The 26,545-nt window shown below is 41.4% G+C and overlaps 1 protein-coding gene across 1 annotated transcript in view; it reads left to right on the top strand.

The window, feature by feature from the left end:
- The window catches only part of CFAP61 (cilia and flagella associated protein 61), a 310,458-nt gene that overhangs the window by 148,137 nt on the left and 135,776 nt on the right, over positions 1-26,545 (top strand). Inside the window, exon 20 of the mRNA XM_032142470.2 lies at positions 25,338-25,465. Coding sequence (XP_031998361.1) covers positions 25,338-25,465 — 128 coding nt within the window. The remainder of the gene's footprint in view (positions 1-25,337; positions 25,466-26,545) is intronic.

Here is a 26,545-nt window from a genome sequence, read left to right as displayed (position 1 = left end):
TTATTAGATGACTCATCAGGGCCTGTCTGCATAAGAATTATTATTTTTTACAAAATTATTTTATTTCTTTAATTTTAATTTTAGTTTTTGTTGGTACACAGTAGGTATCGATGTTTATAGGGTACATGAGATATTTTGATACAGGCATGCAATGAGTAATAATCACATCATGTAAAATGGGGTATCCATCCATCCCTTCAAGTATTTATACTGAATGAGTATTATGATCAGGAAAACACTCAAAATTGGGCTGAATTAATTTAGTGGTTATATTGATTAAAGACAGCCGAACAAGCTTCCCTACACTTACTTTGAGGGTGGGTCTACATACAAGCCTGTTTTCTTTCCTTTCTGCCTTTTACAGGGATTCAGATATGACTGTGTCACCATCCATGCCTGCATGGAGCTTCCAGTCTAGTTTCAGTATTAACTGGGGGTAGACGAGGGCTTGTACTGGCCTCCCAGGTGACAAGAGCCCAAACTCAGGAGAGATAGCCACACTGGGCTCAGAACTGTTTCTGCAGAATTCCTGGAGAGGGAATGTGTTTGAAAAAAAGGCACTGCTTCCTTTCCAGGTATGGGAGTTTAAACAACTGTTATTTGTCATATTACACTCCAGAAAACCTGCTTTGAACTTAAAGAGCCCCTCCCATTGCCTCAGTATCAATAGATGCTCCCCATCATCCACTTCAGTCACTTCAGCTCTTCATCTTGGTTTATAGTGTTCATAGAATTGTAGCGTGAACTCACCTCTCTCTCAGAAATTTTCAGAACTAAATCAACCCTTCATCCTTCCTGAGCAATCATATTTTCAGAGTGATCTTGTTTTTTTCCGGTTGCTTATTAATGATGGTCTGATTAAATCTCAACTAATGAATTCTTTGGAGGCCTCCATTTGGGTTCTGTGCATTCATTTCTCCACATTTTCTCTTTGTCCTTCTACAAAGAAAAATGACAGTTTATGGAACCCCTCCCCCTCAGAGCTAAGTGATGGCCCTGCTTTTTCCTGGTATGTGATCTCTCAGGAAGATGTCACTCACTGGCATTCAGTTACCCTTTGAATTGCCCCTTTTCATCTGGCTGTTCTTCCCAGTCCAGCTATAATTACCATCTGATGGACTGTTACTGGATACTGTTTCACTTGTGCATCTGCTGCCTTAGGAAATCGCATTATTCTCCCAGCACCTGCTAGATTTTCCCCAGCTTTATTGTTTCCCAGCCCCTTCCTTAAACTTGGTAACTTTCACCGCCAGTGGTTAGACTTCCCTTGGTTGTATTCGTGGTCAGGCTGTGTGGTGTGTTTTTAGCTCTTTGGCCATCACCTTGGTAGAGGTTTCTAAAAAGGCAGACCTGTATTTTTTCAGCATCGTATATGCTCTAATCATTAATAATGTGACCATAGGAGGAATATTTTCTTGAAATGAAATTAACCCACTTTAAATCATCGCCATGAGTCCAGTTTGCTTCTTCAAGCCACTTCCCAGCCAGTTCCTGTCTGTTTACACTATCTATGGGAAGTGCATTTCCTTCTACTTACAGTGAACTCTTTTCTCCCAGATTCTTAGGATCATTTACATAAGTTCCTTTATGGGCTTTTTTCTTTCTATAATACAAGTTTTATGGTCATTTCTTTCCAATTCTCTGAACATTATCGAGTTTAATATAATATGTTATATATTATATAAGTGTATATTATATGAATAGTATATAAATATCCACCAGAAGGACTTATAAACCAGTGTTTATTCTCATTACTGTCCTAATTGTTCACTCTTAGGAAGGTTACAAGGTAATAAAAACAACTACTGTTGCATTACTATTACTTCTTGAGCTCTTGCTTAAAGGCTTCCCATGGAGTTTCTTATCTAGTCCTCTCATCAGCACATGTAAACAGTTACTGCGATTACCATCCTCAGTGTACCTAAAGCAAACAGGCTTGCCAGGAGGGCAGGTAAATAACTTGTCCAAAGGCAAATTAATTGACAGAGTTTCAAACCCAGGCAGTTGGTTGCCAAAACTCCTATCTTTAACTACTACAGATATACTTTCCTACCTAAAAGGCTGAAGTACTAATATGACTCATTATAGGGAAACCGAACTACAGAAAAGGAATATGGCTCGATACAGATCTTGTTGAACTTCACAAATCCTTGGCACCAGGTACTTAACCAAAAGGTGACCCGCAGACGATTGGATTTCTCCCAGTGCAGTCTGAATTTTCCTCTTGGCTGAATCATCCACTCTTGGGTTTGATCTGGTACCAGCCTGACCCTGTCTGACCTGGGCTGGGAAGGAGCAGACATGGGTCCAGGTTGGTGTGCTGGCAGGTTTTGGACACCCGCTGATTCAGGCTGTCTGCAGTTAGCTCTCTGCTGTATGGGTTTGTTGTTACAAACCTTTGTAATTTTTGTTGTTACAAAAAACCTTTGTTGTTACAAAATTACGGTGGCAGCTGCTGGAAAAGGAAGAAAAAATTATGATCCCATATGGAGGCTACATTATACATTTCCCAAGATTCAGTTCCATGTTGGATGTGGTTTCAGAACCCAAGTAAGTGCCCATCAGATGAGTGACTACAGGTTTATTTTTTGGGGTAGGGGATGGGTGGAGGGAAGAGACAGGATGTGAATTAGTGGCATGATCAACAAGCTGTGGAAACTGTTGAGTAACTAGGCAGTGGTCAGGTGGCAAGATGAGGCTATAAGGATATGATAGAGAAGAAATTGGGAAAAGTAACTTCTTAACATCTTAGTGTTGTCAGGAATCGATGCTACATCTTACCCTCATTTTCTAGGACAGATATTTATAGGACGGTCTCTCTCTTCCCCCAGCCATGTCTTTAACAGCTTCACATTGTGATATAAATTATACATATACACCATACAATTCACCCATTTAAACCATACAATTCAATGGTTTTTAGTATATTCACAGAATTGAACAACCATCACCACTATCTAATTTTAGAACATTTTCATCACCCGCAAAAAAAAAAAACTGTGCCCATTGGTAGTCACTTCCTCTCTTTCCCAGCCCTCTCCTCTCAGCCCTAGACAACCAGTAATCTACTTAATCTCTCTATGAACTTACCTACTCTGGACATTTCATACAAGTTGCAACATATACTATGCGGTATTTTGTGACTGACTGGCTTCTTAGCATGTTTCATCCACGTTGTAGCATGTGTATCTGTACTTTATTTCTTTTTTATTGTTGAATATCCTATTGTGTGTATAATACTATATTTTATTTTTTCATGCATGAGTTGATGACATTTGAGTTATTTCCACTATTTGGCTATGATGGAAATGTTGCTATGAAAATTTGCACACAGGTTTTTGGAGATATATATATATATATATGTTTTCATTTGGGGGGCGGTGTCTATACCTACAAGTGGGACTGCCGGGTCACATGGTAACTGTATTTAATATTTTGAGGAACTGCCAAACTATTTTGCAAAGTGACTGCATTATTTTGCATTCTTTCATTCTTAGGTCAGATTCGGCATTCTGGCTAATAATTGATGAAGTGCTGGTCAAATCAAGGCCATTGAAGGGCAATGTCTCAACTGTTCTTTCAGTTTCAGAAGTAGAGTTTCCACCACTCCAGGAGAGCTTCATACACACATTTGAGACTACACTGCTAATACTGTTTCAGTTCTTTTGAAAGCAGAGATTTTTCTAAAATAAAACCCCTGTTAGCTTTCTTGCTTCACCCTCTCTGACTCAGCAGCCTCTTGTGGTCCTGTGTGGATGTCTAAGAGAGCTCAGGTAGCAAACAAGATGCCCATCCAAATGCAGAAGGAAAATGGGGGACTTTCTTTTTTTTTAAGGCCACCAGCATGTTCTTTGTTTGATCCACCTTTAGTAATATTATTGCTCTTAAAAAGAGCTGCCACTGCTTCCAACAGAAGAGAAAAAATTCTAAGGATTTCCTGGATGCTGATCGGATTCTTGCCACTACCCAGTAGGAGGAAAAAAAAAATGCATTCTGTTCCCTGCAGAGCCAGGGTAATGAATGCCACAGAGGCCCAGAAGCGCCTCCGAACGCATCAGCTGCCTGCCTCAGAGCTCTGGAAGCCTGCAGCCTAGCAAGGCTCCGGGTGGAGCTGAGCTCCGGGGCAGAAACTGGCCTTCGCGGCTAAGTGGCTTCTTCAGAATCCGCCTTCAGGGAAGAGAGGAATGGCAGCTCCAACGTGAGGCTTTGCTTTGTGTATTTTAAAGTAGCTGGGGATATAAAATGACAAAGGGGACAATTAGAGCTGCAGATACTGACTAGAGAAGTGACATCTTTTCCCCTTGATTAAAAATAATATGTTATTACGAAAGCAATACATGTTTTTGGTAGAAATTTTAGGAAAAAGCAATAGAGAAAATCAGTAAAACCTTCACTCCTCCTGTCTTTTGATTACTTTTGTTAATATTTTGGGGTTTCAACTTCTGGATTATTTTCTGTGAAAAAGACTACATATATGCTATTAGATTGGGGTTATAGTGTTTGAAACATGCCTCTTCACTTAATATGTTTTGACTATATTTACTTGTTACTAAGTATTGTAAAGTGTGATTTTCGTGGCCACACAGTTTTCTGTGAAGCAGCAAGCCCGCCGCTCAGTGAGTCCTTTCCTCCTGCCAGGCCCTGCATTACATCCTGTCCCAGATGATCTCCTTTCATTCTCACAGATGTTTCAGCGTCATCGTCTCCATTTCGTAGTGGGGAAAACTGAGGTTAGTAGAGATTTGGTAGTGCAAATGGGCATTAAGCCCCCAGGACTTGTGGGAATAGTCACGAAGCCACTTGAGTTCTATATCTCATCACCCTGTAAATATGTTCTATGTGGCTGAGTTTTCTCCTGCACCCAGATGGAAAGTGAGCAAGTTCTGGGACCTTCTGGTCAATTCTAGGTCATTAAAGCTGTATGGGTCATTTCCAATCAACAATATATGATCTTAATTCCATAAAATGTCCAATTTCTTTTTATGTAATAATCAAAATTCAATTTTCCTCCAAGGGTTAGACTCCCCTGACCCACTACTGAAGCCTGCAGCACATAGGAAGTCTGTGGCTGGAGAAGGCAGGATGGGGAGGGCCTCTTGCCTCTTCCTAACTCTCATGCCCCTTCCACTTACTTAGCATTTATATAGCTTTTCAGTATTTAGTGCTTTCTCTTTCTTTAGCGTATCAGTGTCTTCTTCTTATTGAGCTGTATTTCTAGTCCTTCTGAAATTGGGGTCAGGGCAGGGAGGAACAGTTGGAGGAGGAGGCAAGTCTGAACTTGGCCACTGCTATCGTAAGATGGCACCTACTCTGTGGGCTGGACTCTTCTTCCCTTAGTGTGTGTTTGCAGTTTCCTAGGTGATTCCTGTTTCTAGGGACCTCTCACCAGCATTCCCATGATGCAGAAGATGCCATCCTCTAGCTTTGACACTGAGTCTCATTTGCCCCTGGAGGTGCCCTATAGGAAGGACCTGCGAGAAGAGCTCTTGCCTCTGTGGGTCAGCATGTTCTGCCCATGCAGGCCACCTGCCCTTCAGCTCACCCAGCACATCTATCCACTGTGTCTAGGGGACTCACATGAAGCTCTTGGAGGGCTCCCAAACCCTTTCTGTGACTTGAAGCAAAAGACAAGGCACCCGCTCCATCTGTTCTCTTTGGGGTGGGGGGCATGGGACTCACGGCACGTCAACAGTTCTCCCGGAAGAAATCTTCAAAAAAGCCCCTTTTGCATGTACTCATCTAACCCTTTCATGTCTTCATTATGAGTTAGGAGTTAAAAGGCATTTAATTGGTGCTTGCCACTGACTTTGGCATTTTTGTAAGGGGGCTCCTTTGGAATGTAGCATCTATTGTCTTCATGCCGAGGCCACACAGCTGCTAAGTCACGGTTTGGGGACTAAACAGGGTGATGTCAGAGCCCACGATTCACCATTGCTGTATGTAGGCCAATTCCCTCATGTTGGTTAAGTTTTTATCCCAGTTTTTATCATGATGAACAGTGCTACCATGTCTGCCCTTATTATTTTTCAGCACATTTGTTTGGATTTCCTTTGAATAAATTCCTGGAAATGGTATTGCTCAGTCAAAGTTAAAGTTACTATCTCTTTAATCAAAAAGCATAAAGTTTTAGAATTTGAAAATGAAAACTTGTGATTCCTGAATTGAAAAAGATTATTTCTCTTGGCAATATGTTGCTTTATCTAAGCAACATGCAGAGTACAGAGATATACAGCAAACCCTCTTTTTTATGTCAGATACAGATTTTTAAGACAAGTAACCAGGTGTGCAAAAGGATACATCTTTTATTTTCCTATTTGTGTCTAATTGAACTGCGTCTCTGCTTTGAGCCTTTATTCCACCTGATAGGAGTAAAAGTAACCTCCATCAATTCTGGGTAAATTTAATAATTTAATGTTTACATTGAGTCCATTTGGGAGCTTTTCTTCTTTCATGTTTTTAGGCAGGTAGGAAAGACACCCAAGTTCTCAGGAGCTCATGGACATGGAATGCATGGAATGTCATGGCATCGTGGCGGGCGGGGAGGAGGCTGGGAGGGGAGGTACCTGCTGCTTGGGTAGTACCTGTCCTCACAGGAATCCTGAGTTCAGAACATCAGCTTTTGTCCTCAGGCAAAGTCACCCCTTGTCCTGGCATCTAAGCCCCCGCAGACCTCACTGCTTTCTGCAGAAGCATCCCATCCTCACAGCCTGGAAGCCAGTCTGAGTGTGGCCTTGTGTTCCCTGGAGCCAGTGCTCTCTTCCTCTCCTGCTTTCCTGGCTTTGGGCTTTCAGAAGCTCATTGCTGCCTCATTTCCTTCCTCGTCCGGGAAGCTCCCTCAGCCGTCTCCACTGGACTCTTCCCAGGACAAGGTGGCAATAGAGTCCCCCTCGTGACGCAGTCTCTCCTTCTTGTATTCTCCAAAATCTTTGTAGGGATCCCGCCCCCTTCCTTCCACTTTCCTGGCCTTAGCCAGAGGAAGGAGAGGGCTGTGCTGCACTGATTTCTCCTTCTTCAGCTCTGGCTTTCCTCCTCCTGGTCCTCAGACAGTGGGCTCGCTGTCCCCATGTGTTCTTCTGCATCTGTCATTGGAAGCATCAACTTTGACTTTTGATGCATAACAGTCAGGCTTTTGAGACTCAAAAGACCTTCTTGCAACCCGTTACCTGCCTGGAAACAAAACAGCACAGAATTGACGCGTTTGTTCTCTGGGGCTGGGTCTGCCCAAAGGCCCGGTGTCCCCTGGCTGTTGCCTGCAGCATCAGGAGGGGTCATGAGTCAGCAGGGATTGGCAGAAATGAAACACATCTGCTAGTACAAAAACAGCACCCCACTAGGATGACAGCAGCGACAGACACATGAAACACAGACCACAAATGCCCCTCTGGGGCTGGCCGACTCCCTCTGGCTCATGGAAGAATTATAAAAACATGATTCCATTCATTTTGAAGTGATTGGAGGTCAGTAGATGCATATGGAATAAAGTACAGTGGCATAAGCCTAACTTTCAGGCCTTTTTATTAAAACTATCACTTGTTATATCCCGTTAATAAATTCTAGTTGTACAAAGGGGATATGGGCCAGGCACAGTGGCTCATACCTGTCATCCCAACACTTTGGGAGGCTGAAATAGGAGGATCACTTGAAGCCAGGAGTTTGAGACCAGCCTGGGTAACACAGTGAGACCCCTATCTCTACAAAAAATAAACAATTTAAAAAATGGGTTATGCCTGCCTGGAAGATGTGAAAGATCAGGAAAAGCAACCGAGAACCTAGAGAGGTTTTACATTCAAATTAAACTGAGATAGATTAAAAGCCTTCCACAGTTTAGTAACTTTCCTAAAGCAATTGAGCTTGGCTATCATTATTTGCACACTCACCAAATCCAGAGGGAAAATGGCATTTGAGCTCATCAGAGGCAGAAGATTAAATGGGCCTTGGAAAGTGCAGTACCTGGTTAGCCAGGGGCGCGGTCCTCCCGAAGGGCTGCCCCACGTGGACTTGGCTGAGTGGGCATGGACCGCCTTCCACCTCTGTGTTCCATTAGAGAAGCAGCTTGAAGCCCACAGTCCTCAGTTCTCAATCTGCTCTCATTCTCCAGGGTTGAACCACTTTAAGTATCAAAACTTTTAGTCTGAATGTTGCCTCAAGACCATTAAGCTTCGTCAAGATTACTGATGTCATGATCTCCATAGTAACCAACTTAATAAGCAAGAAGAAAATACAAAAGATGACTTAAAAACAGGGGAAAAAACAGAATAAATAAGGTATGAAAATAGCATGGGAGCCATAAAGATTTTTTTTTACTGCCACTTTGAGATATCAAACATGACTCAGCTACAGTGCAGGCAGGCATGAGCCATTTGGTCCGTCGAAACCCATGTCAATAAACCTAAATTACAGACTATGCCACATTCCTACTTCTTGTGCTGTTCAGTTGTGTCCCAGGCTTTGTTTTATTTTTTCATATAATTCAGTGCACTGAAATTATCACCGTGGTAGTCACTGTAATTGTGGTTTTTATGGTAGTTTATGTATTTAACCAAAAAGAGCTGTGCTTCCAGGGAACAGGTCTTAGGCAGCACTTTCCAGTCACCTTAGCAGAGCTCCTCTCTGGTGCAAACCACTCCCCCCCACCGCCATTCACGGATCTGTGGGGACAGCACTTTTCATGAAACTGGAGTTGATGGTTGATTTAAAAATGGAATTGAGTATTATCTATCACAAATCACAGTTGAGCAGGTCCCAAAGATGGGCTGACAATGTCCCAAAGGATTATATATCACACGTCTTTTGATTTGTTTGCAGACAACATTGATCCCCACACACTGGGTCTTTGGTCACTGTGTGCTGGTAGGACCAAGGCTGGCAGGCCCCTTTGAGACCATGTGACTCCTAACAGCTCAGCACTTGCACCATCCCATTCAAGAGCGGAAGGCGGCCATAGCTCACAGAGCCCAAATTCCAAAAGGATCTCCAGGCCCCTGAGGACTCAGATGCTTCTCATGACTCTCTCTCTGTCCCTCTCTCCCTCCAGCCATCTCTGTCTCACACACACACCAGGCATACATAAATACATACACACAGAGTACACACAATCCCCATCCAAGTTTGGCCCCAGGGAAGTGCTTACACTTCCATTTCCAACCACGTCTACATGTCGTCACTTCCTGGTGCAGTGGGAGACAACAGCCTGATTCTGGAGTTCTGTGACCCACCCCAGCCTCACCAACAGCCAGGTCACTGCACCAGAGGCCAGGTGGGTTTGTCTCTCCCTGAGCCTGTTGCTCTACCCCCACCAAACCATGTTTCTAGGTGTCCTGCTTTTTATCCATGACCCCGATAAACACTATGGCTTTTGTACTTGCTTTTCAACTGAGAGAGGAACCCCTGATATCCTCTACCCCCACCTGCCACTGAGAAGTCCCCTTGTTGGTCGTTCCCTGCTCCTGCCTGGTCAGGCTCTTCCGTTGAAACCACAAGTGCAGGGCCTGTTCTGCATCACTGGTTAGGAGGCTTGGAGGTGGAGAATTAATTTATGTCATTCGTTCGGTCAGTATTGTTGCATGCTGATCATGTGGTGAGCCCAGCTCTGTGCTCTGTGGGGACAGCCATAAATAGGCACATCCCTGCCACATAGCACTTGCATTCTAGTTGGGGCGGCAGACAGTACACAAGCAGACCAGGAGGCACCGTGTCTGGTGGCAGCAAGTGCCATCAGGAGGAGAGCCCTGGAGGGGAGGGTGGGAACAAGGCAGGTACAACTCTTCTGATCAGGATCATTTAAGCAGAGCCCTGACTCCATAGAACACAGAGGTGGAATGTGGGCCATGAGGAAGCAGGTAATGCCACTTCTTCCCTCAGACCCTCCAGAAGCCTCTGCGGCCTGTGAGCCCCTCCTCCGAAAGACACGCCTCCACACACACTCAGCCCGTGCAGCTTCAGCGCTTTTGACTTAGTTTCGTAATTATTTTGAAAGAATTTCATGCAAGAAGCCCATCGGATGCCATTAAAACCTGTCAAACGTGTTCTCAAGGCAAACCCTCCCATTTTTAACCTTGTCCAGCTTGTGAAAGTATGACCAGTGCTACATGCGATTGCAACTCCCCTTGAAACCACCATTTCTATTTTTCGAAACAGGAGGGGAAAAGCAAGCCAGTGGGCTCAGAACATGAATTTAGAATTTCAGGAATCCAAATTATGGAAAAGGTGAAATATTTTACCTCCGTGGCAGTTGGCCTCCCAGGAATTCCCAGGGAGGACATTGTATCTGTTTAAGGGGAAAAAAAAAAAAAAAAAAAAAATGACAAAGTAACCCATTTTGAAGGCTCTACTCAACAGATGTGTAGAGTATAGAAATCTATGTATTATTAAATAATTCTTTTTAATATGCTCAAGAATAAGCAATTTGTAAGCCTGTTTACGTTCTCACCATCTGGGTGCATTCTGTCACCCATCTGTTTCATGTAATTATGTAATTATCAATATAAGGAAAGAATAGGTGATATAATTAACAAGAAAAACTGGTCCACACTGAAGAGTAAAAATGACATGCATCTGTTGATGTCTTTGTTTCTCTCCCTTCATTGTTTCTCTCCCTTCATTGTTAACTGTTTTTTTCACACCCTTCAGGAGAGCTGTTTTCGCCGTGGTGTGCAATCTCTATCTCTCTCTCCACCCCCTCCCCACCCCCTCACATGAAGGCAGAGTGTTTCATCAGGTCTTATGGAAGTGACACAACTTTGAAAGAAATGAGCAAAGCCTTCTTGGAGTTATTCATTGATTCTTTACCTCTGTGAGGGCCCTGATAGTCACTTCCAGAAGATGTAAGGTAGCAGCTAGAACTCCAGGAAATATTTGAATTAATTAGTGACAGATGGAAGGACAGGGCAGTGTGGGGCCCTCTCAGGATATTGGACAGAGAAGCTGCTTGAGAAAAATTCCCATACTCGGTGCTTTTGTTTTGATGTCCAGGCTCAGGCAATCTGTGTTGTTTCATAACAGTACCACCATCCCAGTGGACTGTGTTCATTTCCACGTAATCCCACTTAAGTTAGTCCCTGGAGTAGCTCCTTTGTGTAACAGAGCTTTGTGTATGTGGGCACACAGATGGAATTCAGGCAACTTCTTCACCCTGCAGACAGAAATGGCAGGGAGTGATCACCCCCTCCTCTGTCTGACCAGGCCAGGCTCCAAAGTTCTCCCTCCGTGACTTGGAACCAGCAATACGTATGTATTCAAGGAGGGGCATTGCAGTGATCTCTTAGTTTCTGTGACCCCCCACCCCAAGCCCTTCTGTTGAGTCCTAAATTCAGTTCTCCAAAGATGAACACTGTCCACAGGGATTCTTCCCAACAATGGAGGAAGCCATCCCTGAAGATGCATGGTCTTGACAAAACCTTGAATTTCAACCCCAAGACACACAAAGAAGACTCACAGCCCCCTGGACCCCTGTAAACAGCAGTCACTATTAGAGATGAAGGCCTAAAATCTCAACACTTCTTTCCACTGATTGAAAATTCGGGAGCAGGACTCCCCTCCTGGCCTCCTCAGTATTCTGTAGACCATCCTGCCTTCTGTCTCAAAAGGGATCCTGCCTGCAGAGTGCTGCACCTGCTTCCTGTTTAGGGCGCAGGGCAGGCAGAAGGAGAGTGGAGAGAGAGAAGCATCCACAGGGAGCAGACCCATAAAACTACAGAGGCTGTCTAAGCAATAGCTCTCACCAAGGAATTCAACCTCACTCAGACACTGACAGAGAAATCTCTTATTCAGTCACTTCTCAACTTTTTTTTCTTCAAACAGTGCCACTCACTCTAGGGCTCACTCTGTTTCCTCTTTCTTGGTGATCATTTTGCATGTTGAGATTGTGTTGTTTTGGAGACACGTTCTCTTCTTGGCATCTCGTGACAGAGCCTCTTGATGGCACAGTCTCCATCCAGGCTTGGCTTCTGGTTCACCTGCCACACAGGAAGCCTCATGTCAAAGCAGCCACTGGCTTCTCTGCCTTCATTGTTCCATGTCCAGCAAGCAAATAAATAACTAGTTCCCACGCAGGTTTCTCTTTGTTTCTTTGAGTCAAAAATTATTCTTTGATAAGTCCTCCATAAAACCTTCCTCTAATCCTCCATGAAACCTTCCTCTAATCTATCTGTATTTTGAATTGTTATTGCTAAGGATTTTGTTCTTAAAACAATGGATACCCATAGAACAAGCATATCGGAGAAATTATTGGCATGCCGTGGGGAGAGTATTTGGAAGGAATAAGTAGTAGGGACAAACGCGGCTGGGATACTCAGGGGATTTTCTTGGTTTTGACTTTATGTTTCCTTAAATCCAAAGTTAAAATAGTTTAATTGCAATCATCACTGACCAATCCATTAAGGATTTTAAAGAAAATAATACCATGTGACTCCTAAAGAACCTTTTGTTTGCCATTTCTAGTTTTGAAAGGTTTTAACCATGATTTCTTTTTCAAGAAACATTTCAGTTGTATTTTTTAGTATTTAACAAAAGAACATAGAGTGATTCTTCCTCAAGAGAAAATTATTATAGAAGACCTATTTATATATATATCATATTCAACTAAAAATAAAAATAAAAAAACTTCATATTCTGTACTGAACCACATTAAAAATCATTAAAGCTTGGACTATATGGTTTTCATTTAACCCTCAAAAGTGGCATTAATTTTTCAAGTGGTAACTGTTGCTTAAGATGCTATTGTGCCTGTGTGATAAATGTTTAATGATTTGGTAGTACATGCATGGCTTAAAATCCATTATTTATTGCACCTTTGCTTGCCTGGCAAAGGTGACGATTTTATAGCCCCAGCAGTCATGCAAACACATTTATACCAAACCGATGACTGATAATAAATTTCCTTACTGTAAATGTCAGTGGGTTTCATGTGTTGCTGCCATTACATCTTGTTTGGAAGCTGAATGCTACACAGTTATGGGAGGCGCCAGATGGTGTCATTAACACGAACACTGGGACTGTTTACCGCTGACGTGCGTGTGAGAAATTAAAAGTACGTGACCTATCTTTACACTGACATGTGATGTCAGTGGTGAACGGGTGTTAATTACAGTGCAATATGCTTGCCTAGTCCCTTCCATCCCACTCAGAGGGGTTTTAGGGAATTTTTTGAAAATAGTTTGTGTTTGAATATACACAGAGTGAGCAAAAGGGAGAATTTCCCGAGAACTCCTGTTTGGTTTTGTATTTGGAGTCTCAGACACCCTGAAAGTCACAGCTGTCATCACATAGGTGTCACCCTCATGAGCAGCAACCCGCGTCCCTGCCAAGACTTCTGGGCATGGGGAAGCCTTTTGTGCTGATTAATTACAGCAGTATTGTTATTGCTGTTTGCTTGGTTGGGTGTTTTATTTTTATTTTCATGACTACAGATATTTTGAATACTGTTTTGGAAAAGTTTCTAGTGAGAGCATGGAATTAATATTTTTTTAAACTGCTGTCAAAATCATCAGGAATTGATTCAAAGAATGAGAAGAAAAACAGTGGAAATTTTCTACACCAATTTTTTTTCTCATGGGATGGGATCTTCATTTCCTAAGAATTAGCGGTAAAGACTTAGATCTTTATTTTCCCTGATCTGATGTGAAGTATCTGAGTGACTGAAATTAGCCTTGTGTGTTTTATTAAAATGTTTCTCTAACTTGTGTTCAGCAGTGGCCACTCCCATTTATTGTATTTCAGCTTCCTTCCTGTTGACGTTTCTGCTTAGCTCTCTTTTCATTTCTATTTAAAAAGAAGGTGGATTTGTTTTATTCCTCCCTCCAAGTCCTTCACTTGAACCAAGAGGCTATTCCACTGAATCTGACTAAATTCCTTTGAACTTTGTAGCCTTAGCATACTCTGTAGGAATTTTCAGAAAGGCTCATTCTTTCAAAACAATCATTATGCATCGCTTTTACAAAAGCCCAGCGAGCCTTTTGGTGTACAGAATTTTAAAGTCATGTGAAAGAGAATACAAACCATTGTTTGCATTGAGATGAAAGAGATATGCTTAATTTCTTCAGACTAAATCAGAGATACAATTGGATGTCAACAGAAATAGTGAGCCTAGCTGAAAGACTAAAATTGTGCATGGAGGCACACATTGGAAATTTAAAATAGAGTCGCACATGTTAGCTTGCTCACAGGACACGTGTGTGTTGAAAATATCCAGGAGTGAAAATAAATGTGAAATAAATATCCAAGAGTGAAAATGGTGGCAAGATAGGAAGACTGAAAAGTTGTATCTGTGGAACAGCACACACTTGGACCAAACTTCTCAGAAAAATGAGATTTCTGCCACTGCTATCGTTGTTCTAGCAAATGAACCAGAGGCCTAAGCCGGCAGAGCAAATAGCCACTTAACTTACTGGGCCTGAGCAAACAGCATATTCCCTGAGGGAACAGAAGGTCTCATCTTATTCTGTGTGCAGAGATTTACCAAATAATGTTGCCTGAAGGGAGGTCGTGGTGTGGACACAATTGGCCATCAGCTTTCCCTCCCAGCCTTTTGTCCCAATTCTTTCTGCTCCCTTTGTGTCTCCCTCTATGTCTGCTTCTTGTGTTGGCTCTGCAAGACCATGCAGCCTTCTCCTTTCAAAGGTTGCTCTCAGAACACAATCTGCAAATCCATTCATGTAGACTGACCTATGGGTCAGTGGGTGTGTCATCCTTCCAAATCCTCGTCCTGGCTTTTTCCTCTCATCCAGAAACTTGTTCCCTCTTGTTCACCTGGAAATATCCCATTGATTCTGCTAAATGTAGCTCCACTGTCACTTTCTCCAAGCTGCCTTACGTGACGTTTCCTGCTATCCTAGACCAGTTAAACTTCATCTGATTCCATGGCTTCTCAGCTGATATGGTTTGGCTGTGTCCCCACCCAAATCTCAACTTGAATTGTATCTCCCAGAATTCCCACGTCTTGTGGGAGGGACGCAGGGAGAGGTCATTGAATCATGGGGGCTGGTCTTTCCTGTGCTGTTCTCGTGATAATGAATAAGTCTCACGAGATCTCATGAGCTTATCAGGGGTTTCTACTTTTGCTTCTTCCTCATTTTGTCTTGCCACCACCATGTAAGAAGTGCCTTTCACCCTCCACCATGATTGTGAGACCTTCCCCAGCCACATGGAACTATAAGTCCAATTAAACCTCTTTCTTTTCTAAGTTACCCAGTCTTGGGTATGTCTTTATCGCAGCATGAAAACAGACTAATACACCAGCTGAGTCCAGAAAAACTTCCTAGGTGAGCACAGCCTAAACTACTGACCTACAGAACCATGAGCCAAATGAATACGTACTCTTTTAACCCACTGCATTTTGGCTTGGTTTATTACACAACAATAGCTTCCTGATACACTACCGTTGTCACATGTACTGCATTTTATTTGTTTACTTGTCTGTCCCCCAACCTAATGAGAATTCCTTAAAGACAAGAACCATGCCTCATTCACACCTCAGCATTTAGACCAATTGTTGGCATCTGGTAGATGCTTGATATGTATCTGTCAAATTGAAATTGTTGAATTAAACTCTGCTAAAGTTTTGGTGGTAGAATTTCAGACATCAGGATACTGAATAGGTTATCTCAATGCCCTCAGCATTGCTTCACACATTCAGTTGCCTTCCCCACTAACAAGTTAGACTGTCCTGGCTGCTAGTGTTAAAGATAGTGGGCCCCAAATGGAGTCACTTGTGCTAAAGTTCCACTTTACCAGTCTGAAACTAGGTTATTTGCTTGAAATGTCTGACCTTCTGAGAAATCAGGAGAGAGGTGATATTCAAATCCCATTAAGCCAACAAGATTTTGCTTACATCTCTCTAAGGAAAGTAATATCAAAATGACCAATCCACTACTTGTTCATTGTTCCTGTATTCCTTCACTTTTTTACTGCCGATAAAACTTACCCACTCTGTCTAGCTCATCAGAGCTCCTTTCTGTTTTGTAGGTTGGATGCTGCCCAGTTCATGAATTGCTAATAAAAGTCAATCAGATCTGTGAAACTCAATTTGTTGAAATTTTGTGCTTTGACTCTAGAATATTGATTTTATCCCAAATTTTTTTTTCCAGAGTTGCTTTTCTAGTTGGAGAAATGACTCTTTGGCATAGTAACTCTTTGCTGTATAGTTTAAGTTGTTTCTATAGGAATAAGGGCAGATTCCAGCCTACTTCCAGGATAGTAAGTACAAAATATTTTACAGTCTATGGCTAAATAGCAACTGTTCACACATCTCTGATATATCATATGTCCCACCTTTATGATATGGATTTGGAAGAGAAAAATGACCTGAAATTCTCTTTCCTTTAAGCAAATAGTACTTAGATGATGCCCCATACATTCTCCATAAATCTTCCCCTTACTGGTTTTTTTTTTGTTTTTTTTTTTTGAGACTGAGTCTCGCTCTGTCACCCAGGCTGGAGTGCAGTGGTGCAATCTCGGCTCACTGCAAGCTCCGCCTCCCGGGTTCACGCCATTCTCCTGCCTCAGCCTCTCCGAGTAGCTGGGACTACAGGCGCCCGCCACCGCGCCCGGCTAATTTTTTTTGTATTTTTAGTAGAGACGGGGTTTCACCGTGGTCCCGATCTCCTGACCTCGTGATCCACCCGCCTCGGCCTCCCAAAGTGCTGGGATTACAAGCGTGAGCCACCGCGCCCGGCCCCCCTTACTGTTTTTAGGATGGGAAAACAACCAACAATATAACTTTTTCTCATTTCACAAAAATCTTAGAATACATTTACCACAGATTAGTTCATGTATTTCTTTGATTTCTTAACTCATTATTAAGACATTCATAATCAAAATGTGTATTATAAACATATATATGCTATGATATTGTGATAAAATAAAGAAATATACATTTGGTCTCTGTCTCCAGCTCCTGGTCAGAGCTCCTGAAACACTTGTAACTTCCTAAATGACAAAAGCAACAGAAACCTCTTTTGTTACAATATTTTGTTTTCATTCCCTACCCCTGACAAAACTCTGGTGCAATAAAGGTGAGAGGAGAATCTTTTGTTATTGATTACAAGCTCCTTTCAACAACACCTGAGTCTGTATAGTGACAAAATGATTTTTGGAAAGTCCCTAAGGAAGGGGCCTGGTTGCCAGGAGAACCAACCATGTCATTAGAAGGTTGGAACTTTCAGACCTACCCACCAACCTCCAGGGAGAGGAGAGGAGCCGGAAGTTGAGTTCAACCACCAGTGGCCAATGATTTCATCAACCATGCCTACACGATGAAGCCTCCATAAAACCCTAACCAAAGCGGTTAGGAGAACTTCTGGGGTGGTAAACACTGGAGGTGCTGGGAGGGTGGCATGTCTGGAAAGCACATGGAAGCTCTGTGCTTTTCCCCCTGCCATGCCCTGTACAGCTGGCTATTCCTGAGCCCAACTCTTTTATAATGGCCAATAATACAGTTAGCAAACTGTTTCTCCAAGTTCTGTGAGCCATCCTAGCAAATTATCGAACCTAAGCAGGGGTCATGGGAACCTCCAGTTGATAGCCAGCCAGTCAGAAGTACAGGTGGCAACATGGACTTGCGATTGGCATGTGAAGTGGGGGTACAGGGAGCAGCCTTGTGGGACTAAGCCTAGGTAGACAGTGTCAGAATGGAATTGAATCATAGGACAGACACCCTGTTGGTGTCAGAGAATTGGTCAGTGTGGGAAAAAAACTCACACATTTGGCATCACAAGTGTTCTGAGAGAATGTAAAAGAAGTAAGGGTTTGTTTGTTTTTCCTTTTAATGTAGTTTAATACATGGAAGACAATTTTTGTTCTCTAAGAACTATCCATCATTTCAGAAAGGTACTGTTTAATAGGAAGAATGCCTTCCATCACTTTTGAATGTGTTTCCCAAACCTTTCAGCTCATGTCCTCATTTTATTCCAGTAAAAGTAGTTCTTTCATGGGGATATGGAGCTTGAGAATGATTAGGTAGCTGGATGTTAAGTAATTTGTTAAAGAGATATATCTGTAACGTAGTACTAATTATTACTTATAGAACAATGCAAGTCAGGTAATTGGTTCTGTGAATCATTTTTCTGCCATGGATTTACTTTATTCCTGCCTTTCCTTGTGTGTTCACCCCCAGAGAAGTAATTTCTCCAGTTTATGGCTGACCCTGTATTGAGAATGATACCTGGAGTGCCAGCTAGCTGACACATATCAGATAGGATTCAAGTAGAATGTTGCAGAAACCCAGAGGACATTGCTGAACACTTTACACTACTCAAGGCAAAGGAGAGACATGGAGCCATCTGAGGTTATCTTGGTTCATGTGCTAATGTGCCTTATATTAAGGCACATTATATATATAAGGATATAATCCTTATATTAAGGATTAATGAATTTCAGTGTCTCAGAGAAGCCAACAGTGGATCTCCCTTGCCGGTGTTTGTGTATTGCATAAAGGCAATCATATTTTAATGATCGTATGAGCTACTTGTTTGGGGGCTATTATTTAATTGGAAACAAGTGAATTAACCACCTAATTCATCAAATCTAAGTTGCTATCAATTATAAGATGTACCTTTATTTTATGTACTATTAAGAAAAAAAATGCAGCCGATTAAATTGTAACACGTCTAAATGAGAGTCCTGAACAGCATATGAATCAGTCATATAAGTCATAGTGCTTTGAAATTTCTTTCATCTATTCAGAGAGGGGAGGCAATTTACGTGCCCTTCAATTGCATTATTTGCTGCGTGATGTGGAAAGATTTTTTTGCATGTGTCTGAGTAACAAAATGTAACACAGCTTCATCTCCTTGTCATCTTCTATTTGCTCCTGAAAGGCACTCAATCGTTGCATTGCAAGAAAACATGGAATTACATCCATTCCTCCAATGACTAATATTTGCTTCACAAATATCAAATTTGCACCTTGCTGCTCAGTTTCTGGGCCTTTATGGGAACACAACAATAAGTATTCATTTCAATGCCAAATCATGCTGTGATCTTTTTGAAGACATTGTCAGAAGCACTTAAACTCAACACATATTGTGCATTTAATGCACATGACTCTCTTGAAGTGATGACAATGAACAGCCATGGCCAAGCACCCATGCACGGGTAAGGACAACTATGTCACTGCTACTGCCTGGCTGACTGCTACTGTTGAAATGCTGTTGACTGTAAGGCTGATTTCAGGAACACCAACTTAAAAAAATGTGCACACTAGAATTGATGAAATCCAGTAAAATCCCTCGACTTAGCTTCCAAATCATTTTTCTAATAGAAATGTTTAAGAATGGCCACAAGTGAATGTCATAGGGTGGCAATAATTTTAGCTTTTAAAAACGTGCGAAATAATGATAATGCCCAAATAGGGAATATAGGTATATGAGGGATTGAGACAGACGGAGTTGATAAGAGAAATATAAGAAAAATGCAAGTGAAAGAAATTTACTCATTGAATCATAGAGGCTACCACGGCCCACTCTTTGACCCCTGCTACATGATTTTGAGTATGCTTTATCCAGTGTTAAGAAAAAAGCCAGTGTCCTAGAATCACCATTACCCTCAGTGGATACCACAGACACAACAGTTTACATTTTTTCCGAAGTGCTGGAGCTACCAGACTGTTCTGAGCTTCCCAGTACCCCCAACCGAGAGGAAAGTTAAGTGAATCCTTCATAAAGCAAGTCTCAAAACCACAGCATGACCTCAACAGACTTATGCTCTGTGGAACAGAGGTGTTGGTATCCATATCATACTTTTGAAACTTTTTAATTATTTTAGTAGAAAGGCTTTTTGAAATTGCATTTTATGCCTGTGGAAGAGATTCTAACTGATTGGTTCTATTTAAAATGTCTATACCCCCCACCCTTTATTTATTTGTAATATTGCAATACTTTGCCTCAAAGAGGTCAACTTGAACTTTGTGCCGTACCACTGCAAATCTGTCATAATTTGTTCTGCTCAAATTGGGAAAACGAGAGTTTCTCAAGGAGAAAAGAGAGATAGAGAAGCATAAGAAAAATTACATTTATAAAGCAAAAGTAGGCTTATTACGGATTTCAGAAATTTTATTCCTAATGGGTTTGAATCTTTCCATCTTTCATTTCCTTGTATGGACAGAGCTCCCTTTGAAGTCTTTGGAAGCTTTCTGTAAGAAAAGATACATATACACATGGGTGTGAGCTGAAAATTGAGCTCATTGTTTTGCCCTTTTCAAACGTGTTTTTCAAAGATTTGCCTTTCATATTGCAGATGGGAAAGAGGATCTGCAATTTTACCTTGTGTAACATCTTTGCCTGAAAAGCTCAAAGTATTTGTAGACATTTTAAAAAGACTGGTTCCCATGTTTGCCTGCTGAGGAAAGCAGAGGTTCATGTAATTTACTACCATTTTATACCCGAGGAAACTGATATTTAGGAAAAAGAAGCTCAGAATTTCAACCAGTGGCAAAATTAAGAAAACAAGCCTAAACCTTGCCACCAAGCTAATGACAGCCAGGCTAATGATCCCAAAGGTTGAACGTAACCTCCGAAAGAAATGCTATGATAAGAAAAAATTCACCATAGATAGATAGCATCATGATCCATTTTAGTATGAACCTTGTATGTATTATGTAGGATCATTTGTATTTTATTGCTTTCTAGTTTATCAGCCTACTTATTGTTTTAATAACTGCCGATTTTGAATCTAACATTGAAATTGAGTTTCAGTAATGCTTTTGTAGTCATTCTAATTCATTCTAAGTGCAGAAGAGAAACCAAACCACATGCAGAAACATGGAACTCGGGTCTATGTATATCCAATGAAATTATATTTTGACGAATTTTTTTCTATACACACAGAACAGTTAACAAATGAGCCTAAAACTCAAAACTATGTATTTAAGTTATCTTGACAAATGTATCTGAATCATGACATAAACTCAACTGAGCGTGCACATCAACATCATTTTTACTAAAAAGATCAAATTTAATCCTAAGTAGTTATAATTACATCCAGATTATTTATTTGGCCATTTAAGCAAATGGAAACGAACCAACTAAAATAACTTGGAATACAGAAATTATGTCAACACCCTTTAAAAAGGGTCCATGAAACCCAAAGTTGATGTATCTATTCTTTTACCACTTACCAAATGCCCCAAAATGCATGGCAGAAATTGTTCCGCTAAAATACAGCAAATGCTCAAAACACAAAGACATAGTTCCTGACCTCTAGGAGTTAATAGTCTAGTTGTAGGGAGGCAGGCAACCAAATTAATGGATAAAAGCAACCACGAACTCCTCCAGTAGTGACTCAGCTACTCACACTACAGTCTTCTGTTTCAGAAGCTCATAGGGAATTAAAGAGGTTAAAACATAAACATTTGCTCATTTCTCTTCCCTATTTTCTCATCTCAGCCAGTCTCCCCTCCCATCTGACCTCCGAATCTTCCACATTCCTCCCCGCCCCCCAACCCCCAAGCTCAACTCTAGAATTTCCTAACAAGAGTTATCAAATATTATCATTCCTTCCTTTCCTACCTAAGCAATAGAATCTATGGTTTGTATTTTAAAGTCATTATGAGAGTTGACATCAACTTTAAGGAATCTTTTTTTTTTTAGCCTTAAAAGGTTAGCTCATACACCATGATGTATAGTTTGTTTATCTTGCTGGGTTACTGTTGATCTCTACACTTAAAATCATCCCTTTGTCGAGAATCGCTTGAAACCAGGAGGCGGAGGTTGCAGTAGCCGAGATCGCGCCATTGCACTCCAGCCTGGGCAACAAGAGCAAAACTCCATCTCAAAATAATAATAACAATAATAATCTCTATGTCTAAAATGCTAACCTAATGCCATCAGAAAAATGGAAATGTCTTGAAAGGATATGGAGGTAAGAACTGGATTTCCCATCCATATTATTCCTGGTATGGTAGGTAGGTAAATAGCTTACAATTCGCCCTGTTTAATCTTTGAAATAATTTTCCATTATGAGGATCATTTAATTTCTGTCTATAAAATGTGAGTCAAGAACTAGGGCTTTTATTTTTACTTTCTATGAAGGAAATCAGACCCAAAACAGAATCTCCAATGCATGGGACATTTTTTGGCAGAAGTTCAGAGGGAGAAAAGGAAAAGCTGGCTTGACTCATAGGATCTTGTATGTCTGTTTTTCTTTCCCATGAAAACTCGTAGTTTGAAGGAACATAAGGGAAGAAAATATTCTGCTTTCATTAAAAAATAACCCGTGCTTCCTGCTTCTGTGCAAAATAAACCCTTCATCAAGCAGCAGAAGCCGTCTTCATTTACAGTTGTCACTGAAGGATATTTCCAGGCTGGGAAGAATTTTTTTTCAAGGCATTTAAAAACCGTCTATACTAATAAAAGAAAAACACGATTTTTTCAGGTCAGAAGACTTCATCATACCTGGCGATGGATATGTTTTTAATTAAAACCTGGGCACAAAATTGGGTTGACTGTGAATCATTGTGATGCCTGATCACTCTCGTAAGACACCCACCATCATTGGTACTGGTTACTGGCTCTTGACACCAGAGTCCACTTTGTGTACTTAGCAGTTAGAAAGGTGATGTGTGAGGCCCGGCAGCTGTTGGTGTTACAGCTATTGTGTGGGAAACAAAAGCCATTCTGTTCTGTTCCCCAGCCTGCCTTTGTATCACTGATACAGGAGCTGTTTCATAAATGAGGTATAATTCTTTACTGGAGAATTTCATTACGGCCCATGTTTCAATGTTAGCTTACACTTCCAACAGCAGAGGGGAATGTCTGCACGTATCTCCTTTTGAAAAGAATCTTGGCTTCTGACCTCTGTCAAGATGCTTGCATTTTAAATCTGTTAACTAGACCTGCGATTAGATGCCATCATTACAACACATATGCTTCCCACCTTCCTTGCTCTAGACCACCCAACCTAAGGCTGGCTAGAGTGTATTTACTGTCAGCCTGCCTGTCTTGGAAATTAAGCAGAGTACAGTACACACTGGCACCCAGGTGAACCAGTAGGAACTAGATTTCTTGCACAATCTCTCATGGATCTGTCCCGCGAAATTCTCATAGAGCAAATCAGAACTGACATTTATTTGAAGAACATGCACTTTTTCACCCAAATGGTATATTCATTATTTTCATTTAGAAACTATATCAATCTAGGAAGTTTTCAATAGCATATAAAAAACAAACTGGCCTAAACAATCAAAGAACTGCAGTGGGCTGTGTCATTCTTCCCAGCCTTCATCCCTCCCTGGGCTGTGTCCTTTGTTGTGTGATTTTGAGGTTCCTGCCTCTAAAGGTGAGTATATTTCCCTAACTCATGGATGTTGGGCTCAGCTACATGACTTGCTTTAGCCAAATTTCAAAAGTATTCCTATTTTCACTTACTTTTCTTGTATTTCTGCCATTGCCATGAGAAGAACATGCTCTGGCTCTCTTGCATCAAATAAGAGAAATGTGAGGCAGGTTTGGAATCTGCAGATTGAAGCCAGACCCAGCTGAGTCCAACCTAGATCACCTACTTCCAGCTGACCGAGAATCGCATGAGCCAGAATAAGTGACAGTTGTTTTAAGCCAATGCGTTTTGAAGTGGTTTCACAGCCCTATTGTGGCAATATCTGACTGATACGTATTGCTTATATAACTGAAGAGTCCAAAGGTAGTATGGGTTTCGGGTAGGGTTTGAAAAGAATTCCTGTTCTATTTATCTGTGATTCTCTTGGGGCTTCAACCTGGAATGGCTTCCCTCTTGGCATGATAACCATAGCCATTTCAGGCTTCACGTTTACACCACGTGCCATCCAGAAAACAAGAAAGCTTCTCTCCTTCAGCTATCATGCGAAAGTCCTGGGCTTCACTCTGATTAGGTCAACTTAGGTCATATGTGTATCGTGACCCAGTCACTGAGGAAAGAGAGTGGGAGTATGTGACTTGGTTTATGTGAATCAGAGTCCCCCTTGAAAATGGGAGTGAGTCCAATCTCTTCCAAAGTCTATGTTGTGCCAAATTAAAGGTGGGAGTTGTAGGGTGGAACAGATGTTGAGAGGTACAAGCAATGTTAATTATGGAATCTGAAATCTCCCACTTTTGTTTTAAATTTCTGTCAATATATTGTTTGGCTCAAGCCATTTTCCTTCCTCCATGTTGCTAGGCTATCTAGAGACAGAGAAATGGGATTTAAGCTCTAGATCTGAGATGTTACCTTTAAATCGCAAAGCGTATGGCCACACCCATGCCCCTACAGTACTGGAAAGTGGGTGGGAACCCAAATAAGACTTTACCATTATTCTGTCAGACTTCCAACTCCTGGTATCCCAGGGTTTTAGGAAAATCCAAAGCAGGTTTGACCTATCAGAATGTGGAGATTTCTGATGTAGAGGATGAAGTTAATGCTGATGTAATTAACAGCATGGGATGAGGTGATAAGAATATATTTCCACTGACTTCTGGTCACCATTGTTTCCAATGAGAAGTCAGCTGTAATTCTTGTCACTGTCCAGACACATAGTAAGCACCAAATAAAAAATGTATGTTGAATCAATGGATTAAAAATAGAACCAAGATCTTTTGGCACATATCCCAATGTTCTTCCAAGACTACTCTATCACTTCTTTGTAAAACTTTACTTTGCACATTTAATGTACCCCTTGCAGCTTCTGCAGGGAAGTAAATCAAATCAATGACTAATTCAGGTAATTTTTGTAAACATGGACATTAACGTGATCACGTTACTTTCTGTGCTTCTAAGAGGCCTCCCTGACTCTGAAGTATCTGAAAGGTTGAACAACCCTACTAATTGAACACATTTTTGCCATTTAATAAATGTTTGCCATTTTACAAATATTATTGAGCATCTACTGTCCACAAGATACCGCATTAAGTAATGTGAGGGACAGAGAATTGAACAGGAGCTAAAACTTGTCTTCAAGTACCCAACTAATATAATTTGTCACTTAAGGTTTCAGGGGAACTGTGGACAGAAGAAAAGACTTGGGACCTTTCATGGAACTACAGATTCTCAGGGAGTAGCTTGCCTGTCTCCTTGTAATATTACTTACTAGTTGTCTGTAATCATTAAGGGTCTCAATTCTGTATGAAACATCTGTCAGCATTAAGACAAAATCTTGAAAACCAGGCATTTTTATGTGACCTAGCTGGGATGTCAGGCATATATTCACATATTCTTACATTAATTTCTTAAAAGTATCTTCCCATGCATTTCATGGTGGCTGTACATGGGCACTATTAGGTTTGTTTTGGTGGTTGGTAATGTCCTGGTTAGATAATTCTACATAATTGCAAATTTGGGGGTATGAACACTGCTACATTTTCTTTGACTCCTTCTTTGTCTTCGTATTTTTTTTCCAGATGAGTTATGCTTTAAACCATACAAACAGAAAACTAACATTGGAACCTAAAATAACTGTCAATGCCAAGATCATTGTGGTTGGTGCATCCAATGTTGGAATTTCCTTCCTAGAGACATTGGTATTTTGGTGAGTTGTTTTACTCTATTGATTGATTGGTTTTTAAATAATAAAAATTATCTTCCTACATCTGAAGAGAACACCCTCAGAGAACAGACCTGAGATTGTTTGGTACTCCACACACCTGCCTATGTGGATGGATGAATCAGTGGAAGAATATTCTAGATCAGGGGTTAGCAAACTATAGCCCTGAGGCCAGGCCTGGCTTGCCAACTGCTTTTGTAAATAAAGCTTTATTGGAACACAGCCACACTCATTTATGTGTTGTCTGTGGCCATTTTTGTGCTACAATAGCAGATTAGATGGCAGACTCCTCTGCTGAGTAGTTGCAACAGAGACCATATGGCCTTCAGTGCCTAAAATATGTACTGTCTCACCCTTCCCAGAAACAGCCTACTGACCCCTTTTCTAAAGGAATATTTTCCTTACTGGCCAGATCATAAAAACCACCTGCAGCATTTGTTAAAGATGTAGATTCCAAGATCCTGCACCCAACTTGCAGAACCTGGACTCCTGGGGAATGGTCTAGGAATCTGTATGTTAATAGATACTCCACATAATCAGGCAGGTTTGGGAATGAGTTTTGACTTCATACATTACAAATACGCTTTCAGAAATGGCATGCGGGCCAGGACCTTTCTTCCAGCCCTTGAATTTTGGATCCCCTGGAACAGGTAAAACCCTTCAGGGAGTATGGAGGCCTGTGCATCTCTTCTGATGCTGTTTTCTCATCCCCCTCAAAGCACTAAACAAGATTTCCTTTCAGAGCCCATTTTTCTGATGGGTGATGCTCAGGGATTTCCAGCATCCCCAGTCTCTCTCTCCATCTGCTCACTGAATTGAGCACCTCTTTAATAGAAAACACCCTGGGTTAGGGTCTGAGAGCTTGGGATCATGGCCTGGCATCATCAGCACCTAACATGGAGCCCTCAGTGTATTGCCTAGCTTCTCTCAAACTCGCTATCTTCATTTATTTTTTTAAAAGTCTCATAGATGTTTTAAAACCCTGACTTTGGGAACCACAGAACCCTGAATTAAGAGTCCAGTTTTTCCGGCCGGGCGCGGTGGCTCACGCTTGTAATCCCAGCA

Source organism: Hylobates moloch, unplaced genomic scaffold (assembly GCF_009828535.3).
Source record: "Hylobates moloch isolate HMO894 unplaced genomic scaffold, HMol_V3 SCAFFOLD_21, whole genome shotgun sequence".
NCBI classification, from domain to species: domain Eukaryota; kingdom Metazoa; phylum Chordata; class Mammalia; order Primates; family Hylobatidae; genus Hylobates; species Hylobates moloch.
The sequence above is the reverse complement of the archived record's forward strand: the minus strand, read 5'-3'. Positions and strand labels throughout refer to the sequence as shown.